Raw genomic sequence first — 24,346 nt, forward strand, 5'->3', positions numbered from 1 at the left:
TACTTGAATTCGGCTTAATGCCAGCAAATGTTATTTATTTGCCATAAACTACAATTGTCTATTAGAATATTTTCAAATTATGCTGACCGGGTATGGTTGATCCAAGTGCGTCGGTAAATTAATCGTACCATATTTAAGCCGATTCGATGTTCCCGAATGCACGAATTTAACACCGGAAAAAGGGAACAACGAGGAAGGAACAAAATGTTCGTGAGACAATAAATTACCCACTATTCTATCATATACGCCAGTTCTGCATTCATTCCATGACCCAGCTATCACAAATACTTAGACAAACACGCACACAGATGGACATACGCTTGCCACATAGCAATTGTATACTAGTATTAAATACAACAATTATTATTTTTCGAGAGTTGTCCTACTGGAGTTCTCGGAAGGGCTCTCCGTCAGAATCACACACTACAATTGCATACGAGACAGGCAATGTCGCCCACTAAAACACTGCTTAAGACAAATTTCAGCGGGGCATGCTTCTAAATGTGATAAATATTGTACGGTTCAGATATATGCGGGCGTAGAGACTTCGCGATCGCGTGCATCATCGAGAAGGGATCGAGCTTTTGTACGTTTGGAAAATTTTCACACATGTTAGTTTTCAAAAAATAAAAATTACTGGTAAGTTACTTTACAGCAGTACACCGTAGAATCGAAATTTGGTCATGTACTAACTTTAAACTACACTTATGAGCTAATGAACTTACCCAGCCAAAAGGCGGTGTTGGGCAGCTTTGCGAAAAAAATTGCGTCTTCGAAGTACTTATCACTTTAAAATTTAGGTCATTATTTGGCTCTAGTTTTCTCATTTTCGACCGATTTCAACAAAACCATTTGGAAATTATCGGGAAATTGTTCAAGATTCATTAACCATACTTGTACGTCAAGTCAGAAAACCGGTTCTGGTTGTACAAAGAAATCCCGTGGGGTCTGTCAGAGAGCCATGTGAGCCATATTGAATACTCATACAACGTGTAGCTCGAAGTGCGCCTTAGCATAACCTGAGTATAAATAAAAATCATACATGTCAATCTTCTGAATTTGGAGCCATATTAACTAGTTTTGCACAACCTAGAAATGCTCCCTGCTTTGGCGGTGCTGAGCGTAAAGTAATGGTCTCATAAACCATTAGTCGTATATGCGGAACTCACCCATGAAGGATTTGTGGTGATCAGTAGCATCGTAGAACTAGCCCTGTAATTGGCCCTTACGGAATTGACTGCGAAGTCGGTTGAAACAGAATGTCAAGCTCCCAAACGGAATGATATCAAAGCTTTGTTTTGCTTTTAGATAAGGTTCCAGGAGGCATTGTAACGGGCTTCCACACAATACCGAGCACCATATCAAACTTCACAGTTATTAGTATAGAGCAGTGATTCTCAACATGAGGTCCGATGCTGGGGGTCCGCGAAGAAAAATATATTTTCCGAGTGCATATTGAAATTTCAAATCTTGTTTCCCAACAAATTGAAAATAACATATTGATAGCATACAAAATTTATATTTATCTGCGGGGGTTCGCAGCAACCCAGTGTGATATCTAAGTAGTCCGTGGTACGAAAAAGGTTGAGAACCGCTGGTATAGAGTACATGAGGGTACTGTAGCATTCTCTAGATTCCATTCATGCCTGCATTCGTGAATTTTTGAGATATTCTTAGACAGATTTCATAGAACATTGTAAAGGAATTTTGTCTGAAAACGCAACTATAAAACATTTGCACCTTAATAATACGGTAATGTCATGTCAAATTTCACCAAATCGATTATCAATGAATAATAAGCAATTTAATTAATCCGAACACTTGCGGAAACTTTCCAATCGGGCATTGCGTAATCGGGTACCGTAAACCGGGGTGACATTGATCACTTTTCGAAGTAATCATTGCATATTGAAATAATTGCCAGCTAGTTTCACAAAAAATTGCGTTTAAAATAAATAAACTCTTAAAAGTAAATTTGGTACATCCCACTCTAAAGGAAAATAAAATCTCGCTTGTAATTTAATACTCTTGCTCAAATCTGAGATTTATTTGTTTCATAAATAATAGACACTATATGGACCTTCGTAAAACTAAGGTAAAGTCAAATTTCGGTTTTTTATAGTTTTTGTACCCAAAAATCCGAACAAAATACTCAAAAAGCATAACAAACCAGTATCTCATAAGTTTAGAGTAAAAATCATTTCAAACTAAAATGATTCGGTAGACTATTCTGGTTTAATAAGCGATCTACGAAAAAAGTTTCGAGTGATCAAAGTCACCCCGATGATCAAAGTCACCCCGGTCTACGGTACTTCAGATCACCTGTTTGTGTGAATATCACTGTCATGCGCCACCTGAAATTAAATCAACGCGACGATCAATGAACAATGCAGCGACATTTGTAGTCATTTACGCACACAAGCCCCCTCCTCTTCTTTTCACTTTCTGACTACGTCTACGTTATTCCGCAATTAATTCTGAACACTCCATGCAAAGTTACCAAGTCTCTGCGATAAATTCATTCTCATTTATTTAAAATGTCGATGTCGGTGGTGCACTGGCAGTGTTGGAAAAAATAATGAATTTGTGCATTTGGATTGAGCCATAAGTTTTAAAATCGTTATAACTATTTTTTGAAAACTCGTAGCTAGTCTTCGACAAAGTTGTTAACCAGGGTTTGAGCTATAGTTTTATAAAGCTTGTTTTTCGTATTGAGTAAAATAAAATTTGTATAACATGCATTAATAAAGAAAAAACTGTGTTTTGAAAAGTCTCTCTCTTGAAAACTATTCGGAAATGGTGAAAATTATCAGCTTATCTCGGTCAGAGCCGTCAATATGGTGCACCAACCGTACCCATAAATAATGAAAAGTTTTAAATATAAGTCCGCTACAGATTTGTTCCTATTATCATTCGTTTTGAGCTGTTTGGAGAGAATGGAGCATCTCCTCAAAGGGCTGTACAATACCGAGAAGGGAAATATTTGTTAGCTGTAGCCATGTATGGATGAAGATTTGTATCGAAACAGCTGACTTAATAAGAAGTATTGTGACGTCTTGTGACGCCACAATCCCGCAAAAACTGGAACCACGCAATAGACGGCGTCCAGCTTACTGGTGGAACAAGACGTTTAGTACGCTATGCGCTGCTTATCTCACAGCTAGAAGGCGAGCTCAGAGAACAATATCGGAGCCAGAGAGAGAGAAGAACGCAAGGCAGCGTTCTGGGAAACTAGGACCGTTTTAAAACGGGAGATCAGAGTTAGCAAGGAGCTGTGCCGCGAAATAGACCCTGGCGCGACGTGTACCGAGTCGTGCCCGGGTAAGCTGAAGATAATCGTCGAGGGACTCTTCCCGAAGCACGATCCAACTATCTGTCCACCGACGAAATACGGCGAAGAAGAATGATCAAACACGGACTATCGGGAAGTGACAAACGATGAGCTCGCAGAAGCGTCGAAGCGCTTGAAATCAAAGAAAGCCCCCGGTCCGGATGGAATGCCAAACGTGGTGCTGAAAGCTGCGATCCTGGCATATCCGAACATGTTCAGGATGGTGCTGTAGAAGTTTTTAAATGAAGGTCAGCTCGAGAGTGCTGACAAGGCATCTAAATAGAAGCGAAGAGGAGATCGATACTGCGCTGTGGTCACGATAAATGTGAAGATTGCATTTAACAGCGCTAGCTGGGAAACAATTGCTGTAGCACTGCACATAATGAGGGTTCCCGACTATCTATGTTAGATCCGGAAGAGCTACTTCCAGAGCAGAGTGCTGCGGTACGAGATGAGCAAAGGGCAGAAATCAATGCGAGTTACACTCACAGCGGGCGTTCCTAAGGGCTTCATTCTCTGTCCAACTCTTTGGAACGGGATGTACGATGGGGTCTTAACACTGCGGGGATTGTGGGTTTCGCGGACCCTCCGGAACTCGCGCAAATGGCTCACTGTACGAGCGCCAGCTCTAAGACGATTTCGCTAGATTCTCAGAGCAGCGTGCACTCACTGTACTAGCGCGACTGCCAGAATGTTAACGGTGATGGATGAGATACTTGAAGATGTGGAGGTGTCGCTGACGGAGACAATAGACGCGATCGAGAGTTGGATAAACGGGGTTAAGCTGCAAATAGCTCACCACAAGCCGGAATTGCACATCGACGTCGGAGCGCACATGATTGCTTCGAAGCGTGCACTGAAGCAATTGGGAGTAATAATCGACGACCGGTTGAGCTCAATAATCACGTCGACTATGTCTGCGAAGGCAACGAACGCAATAGCGAGAATAATTCCAAACGTCGGCGGACCGAGAAGCAGTACGATCCGTCTGCTATCTACTGTTTCGTCATCGACACTCCGATACGGGGTTCCTGTCTGGGGTGCTGCGCTGAAAACCAAGCGGAACTGTGAAAAGCTGAGCAGGGCATTCCGGCTGATGGTTGTACGAGTCGCGAGTGCTTATAGAACAATATCGTAGGAGGCAGAATACGTTATCACCGTGATGATCCACATCTGCATCACTCCGGCTGAGGATGTGGAACGCTACCAGCGGAGAAATGTACGTAAAGCAAGGAGACTGGTCCGAGCTGGCTCGTTGGCTAAATGGCAGCAGGAGTGGGACAACGCGGAGAAAGGAAGGCGGATCCATCGACTCATCACAAATGTGTCGACTAGGATGCATAGGAAGCATGGAGAGGTAAACTTCCATTTGACGCAGTTTTTGTCCGGGCATGGATGCTTCCGGGAGTACTTGCATCGGTTTGGACATTCTTCGTTATCCCTTTGCCCGAAGTGTCCGAACATACAAGAGACACCGGAATACGAGGTCTTTGAATGCCCTAGGTTCGAGGAAGTTCATAGGGGTATGCCTGGGTATGTGTGACAGTTGACAATATCGTTGAAGAGATGTGCCACGACGAGCATATCTGGGATGCTGTCAACACTCCGAGCTGCAGAAGAAGTGGTGAAGGGACCAACAAAGTACCACCATTGGCTAGTAAGTCGCCGTGGAACTCTCAACCGGTGTAGAATAGATCCACCGCCGGGAACCTGTTGAGTAGTACGCGGCGTAGCACCGAGTTTGAGTCGTTGGGGCACCAGTAAACCGGACGTCAGGCTTCACCAGAATCGACGGACCGACCTCGACACCCTACCAGGTAGCTCGTGAGTAGACTAGACCCACCGTCGGGGATTAGACCGAGTATACTGCGTCGAATAGCTAACAGCGGGTTGTTTAGGTGCCAGTGAACCGGAAGCTATGCTCCACCCGGAATCGATGGATGGACATCAGCACCTACTGGCTTTGAGTAGGCTAGGTCCACCGCCGGGGACTAGATCCAGTAGATCGGGACAAAGCGGGGAGCTAAATGGCTCACTGAAACGAACATCGGTATTGGGAGAAATCTACCGCTCGGTTTCGTGAGAACCTCTCTCACCGTGGAATTCACTGTCGGAGTAGGTTAGATCCATTGTCCGGGGACTAGACCGAGTAGTCGCAAACAAGATTTTAGTAAAGTCGGGAGCTGAATGGCTCATCGATGAAGTGGAGCGAAATGGAACGAGAGGGGAACCAAAGGGCCTAAAGGAGTTGCGGTGCTAAACCACTAAAGAAACCAAAGAAGAATCGGTATCGGGAGAACTTCCTTCGCTGGGGAACTCTCCGTCGGCATAAACTAGATTCACCGTCAGGGACTAGACTGAGTAGACCGCGACGAGACACGACCAGTTGCGGGTCGTCGGGGCATCAGCGAACCGAACGCCCTGCTCGATCGAAATCGCCTAACTGACCTCGACACCTGGCTATTTGGCACGGTTTCGAGAGAACTTCTCTCGCCGGGGTATTCTTCGTCGGAGTAGGCTAGGTCCATCGTTGGGACTAGACCGAATAGTTCGCGAACAAGCGGTGCTGAAAGGTACGAGAAGGGAGCTGCGGTGCTGAATGACACAAGGGAGCCGAAAGTCTCGGTAAATTAGACAATCTGAAGTCGCCGCTCAGATTGTCTTAGTGAGGAAAGAGCACTAAGTCTCGACCCACAGCTAGCTCTCCGCCTGCCATGGTATGTGTGGATGGTGGTGAACAGGTGGTGTGTCGAGGAGTGGTGCTGTAACCCTACTGAAGAAACTAACTACTTAGTAGTTGAAATGGAGTGAGTGCTATGCATATAAAAAACGCCTCCCCGAAGTAATGCCGTAAGATAGTGCCGGGGAGGAATCAGGCTCTGGCCAAGAGCAGTGTCTTTTAGCGGGTCGGGTGATGGCAAGCCCAAACCCGTTCCCTGTGACGTTTAGGGTTTTTGTACATATTTCCTGTACAGGTTTTTTTTGAAAGTTTTGAAATGCTAAAACATACACACACAAACAGACTTTTTCCGGTCTCGGTCATCCGCAGTAACCTGAATTGCCGTTTTTTCGGAGCCGATAATTTACAGGCTCCGAAACGATTTATAATGTGTAGATTTTCTCACCTGAAGTAATTGAGTCGAATGGGATATGACACTCGGCCCTCCGGCCGGGATTAGGTTGACGATTTTCAGACTGATTGCATAACCTTTCTATATGAGAAAGGCAAAACGACTCTCATATTCACAAAACAACAGGCGACATGACCGGGAACTCTAGTGATACGGGAAAACTTACTCTCTTCTAGCATCCGAACCTTACACTAAAAATTAAGTATCAGATTCACGGTTATAAAATAGAATTTATACACGCGAAGTTACATACACGCTAGCACAAGCGACAAACATGTTAACATATAAACGCTCGAGTCTTTCGCGATCATCCACGCACTCCTAGGCACATAATCTCGCAATTAGGATAACACCTCAGTGATTGTGAATTTTTTAGTACTTATTTATAAACGCGGTCTCAAGAGTGAACCTACAAACGCCCGTCCCTACTTTCGTTACTAACAGCCTACGTCAATGTCTTCAGTTAGTCCAATCAGAAAGATGACGCTCATATCCACTAGACAACACTTTCCATGGAGATATGCCCGGGAACTTTAGTAATATGAAGAACTCACTCTCTTCTAGCATCTGTAGACTTCGAAAATTAAGTATAAGATTCACGGTCCGCGTGCTCATCCGAAAACACACGCGAATGTGCGAATGAACATAAGGTTATAAAATCGAATTTATACAAGCTAAGTGTATAAGCCAATGTGACATACAAACGCCCACGCGATATTTTAACATATATACGTTCGAGCCCTTCGCGATGATACACAAAAACGAACATACAATCGCGATCATTCACGCACAACTAGGCCTAAGATTTTGCAAATACAACAACCCTCCGATGATTTAGTGAACGCTATAACACTTATAATCTGATAAACGCGGTCTCAAGCGTACACAAACAAACGCTCATTCCACGTGGTTATAAAGTGCCAACGACATCTGTACTGTACACTCAATATCACAATCAGAATCACGGCCCGCTGCAATTTGCCTTAAGCCGTCTCGTCTGCAATTGTAGTGAGTGATACAGCTCCAGTAGGAGAATTGTCGAAAAAATATACTGGAAATCCGAGAAACTTCATTTATTTAAATCCATGATTTGATTAGTCTAGATAATCTCATCCTGTCCCAATGGTTTAAAGTGTATAGAACAAATTTCTTATTCTTGCTTTGTAAATAAATCATTGTTATTGAGTAGGACTTAGAAACTAATTGGTCTGCTTTTTGCCATTGTTCCAGGGATATAGTGATTCTTCTGAAGGAAAATCAGCCTGCTATATTTTTTATTGGTAAGTTCAGTGATATATAAAGGATTATTTACATAAAAAATTAGGACGAGTAAAAGAATCTAAAATTAAATAAGATATTTGTTCTCACTTATCTGACAATGTTGCCGGACATATTGAGTACTACAATCCTACTCAACACAAAGAATCCTTCCTGTAGTGGGCTCGAATATACGACAATCGACTCATGGGTTCATCGCCTTACACTCTGATCCGCTAGGCCAGGTCCACTCTTGAATTTAGTTTCATTTAAATTGAAAACATCATAAACCGGTGTTAGCGCGATGCCACAGAATTGGTAATAGTGGTAAGAAAACAGAGTTGAACCATTTCTCCGCATCTACAAATTGCTTGCCAGATTAGAAGATTTAAAGCAAATTACAATATTCTCTTCGTTCCCGCATTCTCTGGATATTTTTCTACTCATTCCGATTTAGCGTCGTAAACGAGTAGTCTAGAATACCTTGCTTATTCTAGCGCCATCTCTGATTTTCATATTTGGTTAGCCTATACCCGACCAGAATGAAATAACAAGATTGTACCAGAAAGCAATTTTCATAACATATCGTGTTATAAATTAGGTCTCGTTAGTAGTTAAAATAACAGAAAATTATAATAACTAGCAACACGAAATATGGTTATAAAATTTCTATGTTCTGATCGGATAAATACTCTAAATTATACTATATCCGTTGTTGAATTTAGAGTAAAGTTAAACTTGTACATGAATAATTTAAATCACATTTAAAATCAATAATTCTTCGAATTACTATAGTACTTCAGACAGAGAATTAGATTAGATTCACTAAGAACTTTATAAAACTTTCATTCTGTTTTCTAGTGACTATCTCGGATCATCAGAATTAAAAGTTTTTTACAATATTTTTGAGCGCCTTCCGAATCAAAATCTTGATTTGGGGCCTGCCCGCCATTTAGCGAGTTATCAGCCATCAGGTTGAATTGGGCTATGTAGAAAGTTAAATGTACCGCACCGTAATAATCAATACAACAAATTCAACACTATACCTAGTTATTCTAATTTGAAATAGGAAAAAAAACTATAGACCAAACACTCACCGTTTATGTTGATATAAGCCAGCGAAGCGGGAATTCCAGTTTTCCACCGTGGTAACGTAAGAAATAGTCGCTTTTTGTACACTTCCAGCCCGACAGGAATCACATTCTCCGTGATGTAGTCTCCCGAACGGATGGCGTCCGCCCGCTCCTTCTCGCTGGGAAACTCAAAATCGATCTGATTCCACTGATAAGCTACCCGCAGGTTGTCATTGCAGATCACGGGCCGAAGTCCCGCGGTTAGTGTGAAAACCAGTAGCACAACCCGCAGTAAACTGCTTACACTCATCTTCGAAACTGTTGTTTTTCCTGTTTCCTATATTCACGCTAGGTACCAGTATGATTCACCACGTGGCTAAGATTGGCATTCAAATGACCTGTACCGCGCAAACATTAGGTCACCACGGAACCTCACCTTCTAATGAATATCGTTCAAGCGCGCCTTCACTATTAACCCACACCTCCGCGGTACGGTACAACTAGAGAAAGAGACAGAGAGCACTCCGTACCGAATCTAAACTTGATCACAATTGACTGCAGGTAACAACACTAATTGCTTTTGCGCAATAAACACTTTTCTTCGTCGATTCCCACACTGTGATTGGTGGTCTATCCGCGGTTGGTTGGCATTCGCAAAACTGAAACGGGAAGATTTTTGGCCAACAAGCGCAAGCGGTTCGGCGAGGTTAGCAGAGAAAAAAAAATCTCGTTCGGACCAGGCGGTTGTTCGATGTTCACACCGAGAAGCACTGGAATAGACTAACGCTGGCTGAGATGCAGGTCGGTCGGTTGGTTGATCGATCGAGTGGCTCGCCTGTGGTTGTGCCTAGAATACCAAGCACTCAATCCGGCGACTGGCGGCGGCTCTCGTGGACTGTGGACTGTCAGCGCAGCTTGGAACGACGGCTATGGATAGAGGAAGAAAGGAACAAAAAGTGTATGCATAAGGTTAACCGCTTTTTTCTGCCAATCGCTGGTTCACGTTTTTGGGGTTTCGCGTCTGCTTCAACAGAGGGTTTTTTTTCAATTCACAAGCGTACAACTCTTCGACAGGTTCCCTCCGATTCGATGGCGGTTCTTGTCAAGCTATAAAGCCATCAGCATCGCGAGATAGTCGATTGGGTTGCGTGAAGGTGGCGATAGCTTATGTGTACAGTGTATAGGTAGATATCCCACTATAAACAACTATTTGTTATCGTGTCATGCATGAGGTTACGGTCGTTTGAAAACGATCAATTTGGAGCGAAGGTTAGCACCGGCGCCAGGGTCTGATTTACTGATCCGTTCGAATCCAATGAATTAGTGTAATCTAATAAATTAATATGAAAATTATACCTGTTTGACTATGGATAATAGATAGCTGTAGTAATCTGGCTGAGCATATCACTGATATCTACAAGCGTTTTCGTTTGTCCCAGGATCAACACTGATATGATGCAAAAATAAATAAGCTTATTACAACCAAGTTTGAATAAGTGTAGCACCGACTACACTCAGGGCCGCCGAGAGGGTAGGGGGACGATGTGTTTCCCCCCGGGCCCGGAGTTGTAGAAGGGCTCCGGAATTTGAACAGAAGGGATGATTCTAACAAATAATATTTCAATAACAATTTATTTGGAAATGCAATTGGAGTTTCAACATTGGTAGAATTTAATTAGGCTAGCTTGCCCAAATTCTAAATTGAAGCATGTTGGAAAACAAATATATGATTTTCACAATTATAAAAAAATATTTGTGATTTGGTGAAATCTCATGAGATTTTTTTGACTTCCTAAGAATTTTGTAGGTGGGATAAAAAATTTGTTCTTTAAAAGCACGTATTTTTGATTGTAGAATTTATGACGACGTTCTAAGTGGTTTTATAGACGATAACAAAATGAAGGTGTTGCAACTAATAAGGCCAAACTGAACTGTGGTTCGTCCTGGCGAAAACAGAAATAACCAACTATGATCCGATTTCTATCATAACGTCAATCGTAAATTATATAATAAAGCTTAAACTGCATGCGAGTAACCGAAAGATAACTTTGAGAACTCGAAAAACGATTTGAAGGTGCAGTGGGCAAAAATACATATAAAATCTTTTTTTTTTTCAAATTGTGTATTAAAAGACTGAAAGTTATTTTCTATTTCATATTTTACTATGATTATCGCATGGATTTTGGCCGACTATTTAAAATATTCTTAAATGTTGTTGAGTTCCGGGCTCTTGAAAAATTGATTTTGATTCATGGTGCAAACTATTCACTTATTTATTCGTCAATCAATTGTAGACTACATTATACAAATATTAATTGCTTATATACTATTCCTATGTACTATGATGCTGCAAAGAGTTGAAAAACTGTTTTAAACTTGTTCGGGGCATGGTGAGGTCAATACTTTCACAATGCTCGTTCTACACAGCCATTATCTGGTTTAGTGGTCCGAATTTGGCATAATCTGTACGGTGATGACCTAACGCGAACAAATTTCTATTTTTTAACATTTAATTCCAGTATACATTTACAACACCATTTATAAAAGATTTGTGTTTCATTGTGAAAAACATTATAGTCATTATTATTTCTAATTTCTAAAAATAGCTTCATATCATCCGCATATATGAGAATTTTTTGTTTTTTTTTTTAAATAAGAGAGATGTCGTTGACATATAAAATGAAAACAAGAGATCCTAAGTGTGAACCTTGAGGAACCCCCGAAGTAACTTTAATTATAACAGATTTCATCTCATAGAACTTTACTATTTGCTGGCGATCTGTTAAATACGACTTAATCCAATTGAGGAGTCTCATCTCGATTCCCAATTTTTCAAGTTTGAATATTAACATGGGAATGTCCAGTTTATCGAAAGCTTTGCTGAAGTCAGTGTAAAGAGCTTCTATATGATTTCCTTTATCCATGGCTTTTATCGAGTAATCAACAAATTCTAAAAGGTTTGTAGTAGTTGCACAGCCTTTAAAAACCCATGTTGTGAATTTATTTTATGTTTGACTTGGTTAAAAATGTTTTTATTTATGATGGATTCGAAAAGTTTGGGAAAGCAAGACAGAATGGCAATTCCACGATAATTGCGAATATCAGATTTTTTACCCGATTTATAAATAGGTATTAAAAAAGATTTTTTTCAATCTTTTGGGAAAATATCAGATTCTAGTGACTTATTGAACAGCCAGAATAAAGGTGACGTGAGCTCAGTTGCTAAATTCTTTATGAAAGCAGGTGGAATTCCATCAGGTCCTGAGCCTTTAGTGGCATCTAGATCATTGAGACCAGACAAGATATCTTGAACATTGATGTGACTGACACCAACATCCCTTGAATGATCAGGAAAATAAGAAAAATATTCAAAGTCACGATCATTGTCTGAATAGTTAGAATAAGTTTCTTGAAAAAATGTTGCGAAAAGATTACAAATATCTTTTGAAGTTTCAACCTTTCCCATCTAAAGACATTTTTGATGGAAAGTTGCATGAATTCAACTTAGTTTTGATGTAATTAAAAAAGTTTTTTGGGCATGACTTACTCTCATTTTCAGTTTTTGCATTATATACAGTTAGTGCCGAAGAAATAGCCAAAGTTAGTTGGTCACGAATGTTGAGGTATTTTTTTTCCAAATTATCCTGATTATTATGTTTCCTGTAAATTTTGTGAGCTTTTTGCTTCCGATTTTTCAAATTAATAACTTCCTTGTTGAACCAAACTGGATTTTTGGATGCATGATTTCGTCGTTTTTTCGAGAGTGGAACTTCCTCCTGTATTATTTGCCATAAAATATTATAAAAGATCTCCACTGCACATTCAATGTTCTGTTGATTCTTTAAAAAGGACTGCCAAATAGCACTGCTTAATTTATATTTAATATTTTCATAAATTGCTTTTCTATAATCGAAGACGTCCTCGAAGTCATAATCAATGGAATTGTGACTCTTGTGCACAAAAATAGAGAATTCTATTGCTGTGTGAAACGTTTCATTTTTCCATAAGGGAGAATGAGATTCATCAACACAGAAATCTTCGTTAATGTTTGTTAATAACGATTGTGTTGATTTTTTATATGGTTTATTTGATTGAGTCCTAGCAATGCAATTTTCTCAAACATATATTGTAATGTTTCGTTTTAACCAATGACAGGAAGTAGAATGCTCTCATTTTCAGAGTCAGGAATAAAATCTAAGTTGCGCTGATTAAAATCACCATAAATATGAACTTTAAATTCTGGAGGAAAATTAGAGATTATTTCTTCAGCTGCTTGAAAGAAAATCTCATATGTTGATTTGCAAGCTAGATCCGGTGGAAAGTACACTGAGGCAAAAATGTGGATTTCATCAGCGATATGTGCTTTAACCCATACATGTTCAAATTCTTTGAATTTTGGTGAAACAATAAGATCGGAATTAAATATAGTTGAAACTGCGATGAGAACTCCTCCGCCTGACATTCTTTGGGTTAGTCGTAAATCACGATCATCTCTAAAAACATTATAGTCACTACCAAAACCTCCACTTTTTACATCCTCATTCCAACTTGTTTCGGTACCTAGAATTATCGAAAATGAGGGGCCTAATATATTCTTATGGATTTCGTTCATCTTTACGGCGCTCCTAATTCTATTAAAATTTTGACAGTAAACCAAAATTTCAGTGGCTTTCGAAGAAGTTGGTTGTGATTCGTTATGCGTAAAAATATTGTCCAAAACTATTGTACTGTTACCAGCTGCGTCATGTTTGTCCTGGTCTGCCTCTGAGTAGTGTGTTAAAATTGGCGAAAACACGAACGTTCTTAGGAGCAAGATGAACAATGATGTTGATTGTTATGGTGATTGTTGTTAAGACCATTGTTATTTCTATTGCAGTTGCTGTTGTTGTTGTTGCTGTAACTTCTGTTTCTGTTTTCATTGTGGTTGTTGTTATTTCTGTTGTTGCTGTTGTAGTTACTGTTTCTGTTGCAGTTGCTTATTCTATTATTGTTGCTGTTGTTGTTACTGCTGTTAATGTTGTTGTTTCTGTTTCCGTTGTGCTCGTTATTGTTTATGTTGTGCCTGTTTCTTTTGAAGTTGTTGGTATTATTGGACTTGTAGCTGTTGTTTTTGTTGCTATTGTTGTTTCTATTTTGGTTGTAGTTGTGATTATTGTTATTGTTGTACTTATTGCGGTTCCTGTTCTTATTGCACTTGCTATCTTTGTTGTTGTAGTTGTTATTGTTATTACTGTTGATATTGCTGTATCTTGTACCCTGTTTTTCTTTCGATTTTTACTCTTTGCAGCTTTATCTTTCTCTTTTTGTTGTTTAATACGACGCTGTTTACGTAAGTCATATTCTGACCAGTCGGAGCGCCACACTCTTTTCGACCCAAGTGTGCGCCATCTATCTTTTGCCACTTGATTATGCTGCGAACCTGAGATAGCAGTTTTATTTGAAACGACGGTCAATTCGTCCATCAGACTTGGGGGAGACACCGCAGGTGTCAAACGAGCATTATTAACACTGGTTTCCAGGGTACTAATTCGAATTTTACTAATAGTTTTTTTTTGTTGAAGACGGACCACTGCGATCAACATTTAGATCTATTGTGGTATGCCCCTTCCTTAATCTAAGTGTATTATCAACTATGACATATCACTATTGAATACTTTACGGTGACGTCACAAACGAACTGAGTGTTCATTTTTGACAGTTCGCTTGTACTGTTTACATTGACTTAGAAAATTTCTTTGCGATTTGCTTCGAGCGAATCTAGTCGTCCACAAATTTTTCTAAGTTCATGTAAACAGTACAAGCGAACTGTCAATAAAAGTGAGGTTAACCGAGTCAGTAAAGAACCTAATTGATGAATGATTCTTTATTGAGATACACATTCTTCCCAGCTAGGCACTACACTTCGGATGACTTTATTACCTGTTTGGGATTTGCAGTCCAAATATCAAAAGGCTCCAGTGTCCCTTTACCGAGGATTCTAATTCTGCGTTGCATCAATGCACTACATTCGCAGAGCAAATGCTGTGATGTTTCACTTTCCGATCCGCAGATACGGATTGTATCTAATAGTTCAAAACATTGCAATCTGTAGATGGGTTTCAAAAAACAGTGGTTTATTTTATTGTTTAATACGGGTATACGGTTAAAATAGCCTAATTGCGAATTCTTAACGTTTCAGGACGATATGTGACTTCTACTTATTTTTATCCGCCGTAACCGCTTAATGAATCACGAAAGTATCTATTAGAAAGAAGAAGAAGACTCAGCAAAATTCTTTTAGAGTGCTCGATTGATCCAATAGGGCTCGAATTCTGAATAACTTCACAAATCAAGAAAGAACATTGTTATATTTCTCCTTAGCAGAGTTTACAATTTTCGCATTCGTGAACAGAATAAGGCGATATTTCACTTCGACCAGCAATAAAAAACCAAACATACGATGTAACATTGTTTGCTCTCAAACTTTGCTCGACAAGACAGCATTGGATCTCATCTTTTCGCGGTATAATATGAGATGATATTTTCGCGCCTAATGCAAAACTGCCGAATAACTAATGGTTTCGCAAAAATTCACAAAAATGAGTAGATACAGATCCTTAGAATGAAAATACTGCAATAATGTGGCGAAATAAATTTTATAATGTAATATATTAATGGTTTTTCTTGAACTTAATTTATCACGTGGTTCGAAGCTGCGAAATTATCACGCTTCCATACTGCATTGTCAGCAAAATTTCGCAATTTCTTGAAAGGTGAAAAGTTGGGTCCGTGCCTACTAAGGATAAACTGCTTGTCGTGAGAATGAGCGAATATTTTAACCTCTGCTCCTTAGTGTAGAACAATTTACACATCAAAATTTTGGGATGAAGATTCAGCAAATCAAAATGCTGAAAGCTCAGCAATTTAATTTCAACCACTGGACAGATTCTTTTTGCTGAAAATTCAGCAAATGCTTTGTCAAAATAACGTATGGTCCCGTAACAATAAATAATAGACTTCCGGGACAATTTGAAGAGTTTTGATACTCATTTTGCTAGGACCCCGATCAGAATGAAATAACAAGATTATAACAGAACACTATTTTTGTAACATATTGTGTTATAAATTAAGTCTCGTTAGTAGTTAAAATTACAGAAATTTATAACAAGTAACAACGCGAGAAATAGTTTTGAAATATTTCTGTTATGTGTTTCTGATCGGGACACTATCAAAATTTACCAATCATACCCTTGTACTGGACCATTACTCCGCAAAATCCGGATTACCAAGAACTAGATGCATTCATCCGGTTCAATTTAACAGAATCGAAAAGTAGACGAGTACCTGAATCCAAAACATCTAAAAGTGTCCAAATCGATTAAAGGAAGCCATAGTTAGGAGCATTTCAATCTTTGGGTACTCGGGCACCCTGTACTCTGTCGGCTTGCTTAACGGACCACTTCAATGGGTTTTGTGATAATACCGCATCTGTATTCTTTCACGTTTTCCTCGATTTCGGCAATTTGAATTGCGTTCATTTTACCTAAAATGAAGTGCAAGAAACATTTAGAAACATTCATCGATTCAAAATATTCATCCGTTACAAAGATTTCCTGTCCCAAAAATTCAAATATCAGTGCAGATCACCGCAGTATGGGTCTCTCTGACACTGCAGTATTCTGGGTCAGTTATCTCCGTTACTAAATAATAGAACACACTCAACATACCTTGATCCCTTCATGATAAGTATTCGAAGCTTTCCTATTTTATGGTTTCGTTAAAAACAAAGCTGGAACCATAATTTCCTGCCCGAAAGTTTTTTGTAAAAACATGTTTGTTTACATGTCTATCGGCAACACTACAGCTTTGAGTACTACGTGAAAACGGTTTGATTGTGGTCAAATTTTTTTTTTTTTTTTTTCGAGAGTTGTCCTACTGGAGCTGTAGAGCTAGGTTCTCGGAAGGGCTCCCCGTCAGAATCACATACTACAATTTGCAGACGAGACAGGCAATGTCGCCCAAAAAAACACTGCATTAGGCCAATTGTAGCGGGCCGTGATTCTGAATGTGATATTCATTGTACGGTTCAGGTATGTGCGGGCGTAGGGGCTCGCGATCGCGTGTATCATCGCGAAGGGCTCGAACATTTGTACGTTAACGTGCTCGACCGCGTGTGCGTTTGTATGTCGCGTGCGCGTTTGTATGTCGCGTGTGCTAACGTGTATGAACTTCGCGTGTATAAATTCTATTTTATAACCGTGTGCCTTTCGCATATTCGCGTGTGTTCTAGAATGATCGCGCGCGGACCGTGAATCTGATACTTAATTTTTGATTTTTGGTGTACGGTTCAGATTCCAGAAGAAAGTGGGTTCTTACATATCATTAGAATTCCCATTCATGTCGCCGTAGAACGCGTGGTCTAGTGGGTATGAGCTTTATTTTTTTTTTGATTGGTCCAACTGAACTGGACCTAAATTGCTAGAATGAAGGCTAAAGATTTCCGGACGTGACCGATTCATGATCGCGCGCGTTTGCGGGTTCGCGTTTGAGACCGCGTTTGTAACGTCGTAAGTACTAAAACGTTCACACAATTGCCGGAGTGTTATCAAGTTTACGCGATCTCGGGCATAGGTGTGCGTAGATGATCGCGAAGGGCTTAAGCGTTCGTATGTTGACGTGTTTGTCGCGTGTGCTCGCGTGTATGTGACTTCGCGTGTATAAATTCGATTTTGAAACCCTGCGGCGCTTCATATATTCGCGGATCGTCATTCTGATTTTTAGTTTTCGGTGTACGGATCACATTCTGACAGAGAGAGAGAGAGAGAGAGAGAGAGAGAGAGAGAGAGAGTTACCCCATATCACTAGAGTTTCCGGTCATGTCGCCATGGAACGTTTTGTCTAGTGGATATGGGAGTTATTTTTCAATTTTATTATTTTTTTTATTAATTAATTAGATTGTTTGTACCGAGGATAGAGACTTCCGGACGATCCCGATTCATGATGGCGCGAGCGCGGGAGTTTGTAGGTTGACGCTCGAGATCGTGTTGGTAAGTTTATGAGTGCTGAGATTTTCACCTTATCACCGGGGTGTAATCATGTTTGCGAGTTCGTAGGTTGCTTGGAAAATCGCGAGGGGCTCTAACGTTTGTGCGCTGACGTGATTTTGTAACGTGTGTTCTTGAATGGTTTCGCGAACCGTGAGTCTGATATTAAATTTTCAGTGCGCGGTTAGAATTCTGGCAGAGAGTGGGATCGTTTATATCGATAGGGTTCCCGGTCATGTCGCCATGAGACGTGTTGTCTAATAGGTATGGGCGTATTTTCTTAATTGGTCCAGCCGAAGGCATGGACCTAGGCTTCTAGGATCAAGGATAGACTTTCGGACGTGACCGAGTCGTAATCGCGTGCACGATGGCATTTTTGTAGGTTCCCGCTGAGACCGCGTTTGAGAATGTGTGAGTGTTAAGACGTTCACTATCACCATCTTTGTTGACCCAGCTGAAGACGGGTGTAGAATGGCAGTATAGGACTCGAAAAGAAGAAATAAAAAACAATATATGAGAGACGTAATAGATTAGATAGGTACAAGATACAGCTGAAGTTATGATCATCACATGAGACATAGATTTGTACTTCAAACACTACTAATACTTGAATAGCCAATCACCACACATAGCACATCCTTTCTCAATTATCTATTTGTTACTGGTTGATTGTTGGTTATGAGCTGGTAATTAGAGGAAAGGTATAGAACAGATAAAAGGCTCATATCAGCCCTCCCGGCCTCCTCGACACACCACTATCGAGGCGTATTGTAATCAACATCTTGGAGCGGGCTTCTTATATAAATCAAATCCTCAGTAGTCATAATGTTTGGTGGATTATTAACATGAGAACTAATTAACCTCTAGGATAGAACTTGGTGCAAATAAAAACTAAAAAGAGCGAAGGTCCTTATATTTAGATAACTCTATTGAATCTATTGTGGCTTGATGATGTTTACAATACCGTCAATCCCATCAACCTGCGAGAGGGGTTTGATTGTGGTCAAAATTGGATATATAATCTTTCGTAACACATGTATCACGTTATAGTAAAATGAAAATTTGAAATAAGTCTTTGAGAGTAAGTTTTATTTCGGAAAAAGTAAAACAGGTGAACGTTTATCTCATTTTTTGCAAATAAGACTATGAACACCTGCTAGCATAATTGACCATTCATAATCGATCGATTGTCACAGTGTGAAAGCTTGTTGCATAAAGTTATATCTCATGGCCAGCTAGCCATAGTTTCGCATGTTTGTTGATACAAATGACTTGACTTGCATTGATGTCAATTTCTATATCTAGGCAGCAACTTGAAAAGGGTTTATATACATTTTAGGGAATCGATGTGTTTGATTGTTCGCACATTCTACTAAGCACAATGTTTTGTAGTTTACATAAATAGTAATGGTAGAATATAATGCAACTGTACATCTCAACATCTATCACGTTGTACAATAAATAACAGGTGACTTTTAAAAGTATTCGGCATAATCAATCGAAACAAATGAGGTAGACTACAACAATGAAAGCTTGGCTGATATTTAGATTAGCGAATAAATTGAATATATTTTTTCGGTACACACAATTACTTTCAACTATTTACGAAAAAAGTTTTGATTTTTTTTGTGAACGTGTATTACGATTATTTGAGTTGTCAACCTTCATCACTGACTTTACATTGCTGAACGATATGTTTCGGTTACCTTAGGCTGAAGAACTCTTGCATGTTTGCAGACAGGGATACAGGTACACAAACCATTTTTTCCGTCCAACTTACGGACTATGTGCCTGAGCATTGTGTACGACTACGCTCCTTTGCCTAAGTTGTACGAAAAAAATTATTGGAATTTGTGAACTTATGCGTCAATAAGATCAATGTAGAGCCATTTATCCAAGGTTCGACGCAAAACGGAACTTTCTTCATCGACATGCTTTGCTCGATTCCTGGCCTGGGGTACAGAACCATCAGAAGACAAGTGAAACGAATCTACTGAATTTATGAATCCTTTTTGGTTTGAACTCAGACGTATGATTACTATCTTGAAATACCAGCTCTATATTTTTGTGCCCACAGGCCAGGCACGTTCTCAATTTTGGCAACAGAATACTGCAGAGTTTGATCAAGAGTTAGAAGATGAGTAATCAATGCGAGGTCTTGCTAGTTATGTTCTAAATAGTTGAGTAATTGTTTTTGTAGGTAATAACCCTACTAGACAAGATTTTGAATCAAATCCATGTAATGGTCTGGATAATGACATTCCTATTTCTATGTCCAAACAGTATGCTGGTATATAGATATTGAACTGACATTTTAATCATTGTACTAGTCAAGTCAATAGCCTGTGCGGTAAGTATCGACCAACTGCCATGTGAACTATCGAATCACGGAGAAATGACATTGGCTAGCGATATGCTAGTGACCTAGAAGGACAAAAGCGCTCTCAGTGTTTCGAGTGGAATATGTTGCGAACCGTTTACTATGGGTAGCAGATAGAACACAAAACATGAAGACATCGTATGCATCAGGAATTGAATAACATCCCCATCGTTCGTTGATCGGAATAACGTATAACCATCCGGTAAAAAGGTTCCATGTTATCTAAAAGATGCAAAATCTCATTAAATGTATTCTAAATTGCTTCGATTTATAGTTTCAGCTCAGTACTTCTCAATCAAACCTACATTGACCACTGTGGACACCTCGATGAACCCGGAAGTTTCGGGAAAGTGACTAAGTCTTGAAGTGAATTCACATCTGCTTCTTAGAAATGTCTGACTCTATTTTCTCAAATTTAGTCTCATTTTATATTAACAAGTGTTATATTTCATATTTTTGTTTGCACTGTGGAAGAAAGAGATTATAGATATATTTCTGTATTGCATCAATGCAGATTGGAACGATTTTATGTGCTAACAAATGTTCTCATAGAGATATGCGAAAAGAAAAGAATCAAAACAATTCTTATTGCAGTTCTGTTTCTAATTCGCAAAAACAACTTTGGTCTGAATATGCGATTGACACATTCTTTCGTGACATTTACAACGATTTGACAAATCTTCATTCGACAAATATGTTATAACTTTATCAATTGAACGCTTATATCAAAACTTATTACAGATTCGGAAAGTAGACAAAATTTCACGAAAGATTCAATCAACATGTGCACAACGATTATTTGGAAATTCTCATATCAATAAATAATCCTATAGCATAAAATACTCTTATTTATATTACTACGCTTCCGAACTTTCTTCCCCTCACTACATGATGAAGCAATAAAAAGCACATATTTGCATCATACATACTCACACTTTATTAATCACGCATATATCTCATTTTTAATAAAGATAAAGATTTTCATAAAGTGGACGAAATAAATTAAAGGTCCCTATGGGGTGTCGGTTTTACCCGCAGTGCCTACAAAAAGTCACTTTGTTTTCCAAGTTTTACAACTAATAGTTTTTAATGAAATTAATTTTTTGAAGCACTGAAAAAATTAAGTCTTGTTAAGAATTTTCTGAAGAAGAATTCTGCATAAAAATTACAATTTTATTGGTTTTGTGGCAACTTAGAAAAAGTGATAAGCTTAAGGTGTCGGTTTTAACCATAATTCCCCTACTAACATCTTAGACTGGACTAAACTCAGGCCTAAAATCAAAGATAGTACCGTGTGACGGTCCCAACTAGCTTCAAGCTTACCACTATTAATATATTTTCCTCCTTATTTTTCCATAGCAGCTTACCACTATTAATATATTTTCCTCCTTATTTTCCCATAGCACTAATTTCAAAAATTTCAAGCGAAGTGGGCGGAAGTCTAGAATTGTCCAAATGATGTGAAATTTGGCATCTGGGCTTACTTTGACATTTCTCATAATATGAGAGGGGTGGTTTAGAGAATTAAAAAAAACATTTTTTTAGCAATTCAATCATTTCTGGTTATGTATAATTCAGCAGAGCAGACTATTAAATATAACTCGAAAAGTGGTCGCAGTAGCAAAGTATCCTCTAACAGGAAATGCTCAGAACGACTCTCTGAGACGGTCTGGAATTATGCACTCTATTCAGTCTAGATTCGAAGTACCACAAAAATTAAATTAAATTAGTTCAGATGAAATACTTTTTATACGAATAAAAATACTTTCAAATTCGGGAGGATCCGAAAAAGCCCTTACAATTGTGTGGTTATTTGGTAAATTCCAGTAGAGATTGATTTAAAATCATATCCATAAAGTTCGTTTGGCTAGGAGTTCAACTGGAACACTAACACGAGGGACGGCTCAAGTTCCTAGAAATATATTTTAAGCACTCCGATGGAACGAGACCTCCACTATTGATTGCAATGTTAATCGCAGTCTCAATCTTAATTCTAACCAGCAAACGCTAGGGGCGGTTTTTTGCCGGTACATGAAAATGCAGCTCAAGGCACTGCTTTGCTGGCTGCATAAAATCATCACCACACCTGTTGGATCAACTAACTCGTAGTGTATTAATGTATGTAGAATGCGTAAGCGGATTTGTCATTGTTCGCGATGACTTCATTTCGAAATTCTCATAGGTAGGTAGGTATTCAAAATATTTCAAAGACCGCAAAAGGAATAATTTTAAAACCTGTTGTTTGCTTTCAAGTATGGCGCTGCACTGACCACCGAGCGAGGCAACATTTCGTAAGGAAAGAAAACCCAACAACCCAAAACCGGCTGCCGCCTCTTGATGGTGACGAATATTGAATTTGACAATAATTAACATATGTTTATCAGACGTCGCAAGGTTAGTAACAATGAGGTTATATGTAATGTGATTAAGTTGAGTAATTTCAGATATTGAAATTTTGTTCTAAATGCATTACCCAAGTAGGTCCTCAAAAGAACGAAATGCTTAAAAACACAATGAAAACATGCGAGTGGGAGTAGCTATGGAATCAGTCGAATAATTGAAGTGAAAACAATAGCGTTCATCTATTATTCAAGAGTCTGATGATACAAACAATTTGAATTTCGTGTCAGTCCATGGTAATAACTATCGATTGCCTGAACGACCTGTATGACCTAGTTCTATTTTGGAAAGCCTTACAAAATATAATCAATTGAGTTCTTCAATCAACAGAAAAACATTTCAACTTCTTGCGAACTTCAATCAACACTTACACTTTCAAAGGGCGCGAGAACCTGCCCGGTAAGAGTTTTTTTTTTATTTCTCCGTTCGATCCTGCCCAAAACATAAGACGAGATGATAAAAAATAAAAGCAAACCAGCCTGCCGGAGGCCAGCCACAGCCCGTACGGTCGATTTCAATTTGAATCTTAAATTCGAACCAATCAGACGGCGGCGGGAGAAACAGGTTTCCCTGCGAGCTTGTAGTCATTGAATAGTTCAGCCGAGGAGAGCTCGTGGAAATTATGATTACATTGACTGACTGGCAAAACTGAACAAAGGGGGACGGGTGTGGTGGAGGGGAAATTGCTATCCAATTCATTCACCACCAGTAGGCAACCAATTCATCGCAAGCGCGTGGCTTCATCGTCGTCGTTGTGACAAAAAGCTGGTGGTTCAAGGGATTGACCTAGCACGGCGGACAGGTCAGGTTGCTGTTGGGGGTAGGCAGGTAAATAACGATGCAAGCTATACGGATTTTCCCGGATATTTACGGATCTGGATTGACGGAGTAACGACACACTTTGGACTTAATTTTTTGAACCTACTCTGCAAGTTGCATTCTATTGTTTACAATCAAACGACAACAAACCATAATCAAAAATTGAATAATATCCGATAAAAAGCGTCATTAATTATTATACTGCATTTAGGAAAAAATGTAACAAAAAAGAAAAAAAATCCATCACGTCCAATTTAAGGTACGGTACGACTTCGGCTCCCTTGTGCCATTCAGCACTACAACTTCTTAGGCGCTTTAGCCCCCTGTCCAGTGTCATTCAGCACCGAAACTCCTTTAAGCCTTTTGGGTCCCTTCTCGTGGCATTTAGCACCACTTTCTCGTTGAGTCATTCCGTTCCCGACTTGTTCGCGAACTGCTCGGTCTATTGTCCGACGGTGGACCTAGCCTACTCCAACGGAGAATTCCCCGGTGGGAAAAGTTTTTCGAAACCGAGCCAATCAGCCAGGTGGCGGGGTCAGCTCAGCGATTTCGGTAGACCAGAACGTCCGGTTCGCTGTTGCCCTGCCGTGCTGCAACTGATGATCTCTCGTCGCAGTCTACTCAGTCTAGTTCTCGGCGTTGAATCTAACTGAAACCGATTCTTCTTTTGTTTTTGCTATTGTTCTCTTGGGTTTTGTGCCGTTCCGGCTATGCCAGGTTGCTGAAGCCCTCCCGACGGCCATACGCGGTGCTCTGTGGCGGCCTCCTTGACTAGTCCCCGGCGGTGAGTCTAGCCTACTCCGGCGGAGAGTTTCCGAGATACCGATAACTGCTTTCTTGTGGCATCCAGCTTTATCGAGATCTATTCGGATGCATTCCGGCCGTGAAACTATTCTACTTCAACTAAGAGTTTCCTGGCGGCGGGATTCCTC

General features: G+C 39.7%; 1 protein-coding gene across 2 annotated transcripts in view; it reads right to left on the bottom strand.

Moving 5' to 3' along the window:
* The window catches only part of LOC131678974 (protein yellow-like), a 342,660-nt gene that overhangs the window by 19,331 nt on the left and 298,983 nt on the right, over positions 1-24,346 (bottom strand). For both annotated transcript variants that reach the window (XM_058959470.1, XM_058959469.1), the window contains exon 2: positions 8,817-9,719. In XM_058959470.1, the coding sequence (XP_058815453.1) occupies positions 8,817-9,102 (286 nt within the window). In that variant the 5' untranslated portion in view covers positions 9,103-9,719. The remainder of the gene's footprint in view (positions 1-8,816; positions 9,720-24,346) is intronic.

Source organism: Topomyia yanbarensis, chromosome 2, assembly GCF_030247195.1.
Source record: "Topomyia yanbarensis strain Yona2022 chromosome 2, ASM3024719v1, whole genome shotgun sequence".
In the NCBI taxonomy this organism is placed as follows: Eukaryota; Metazoa; Arthropoda; class Insecta; order Diptera; family Culicidae; genus Topomyia; species Topomyia yanbarensis.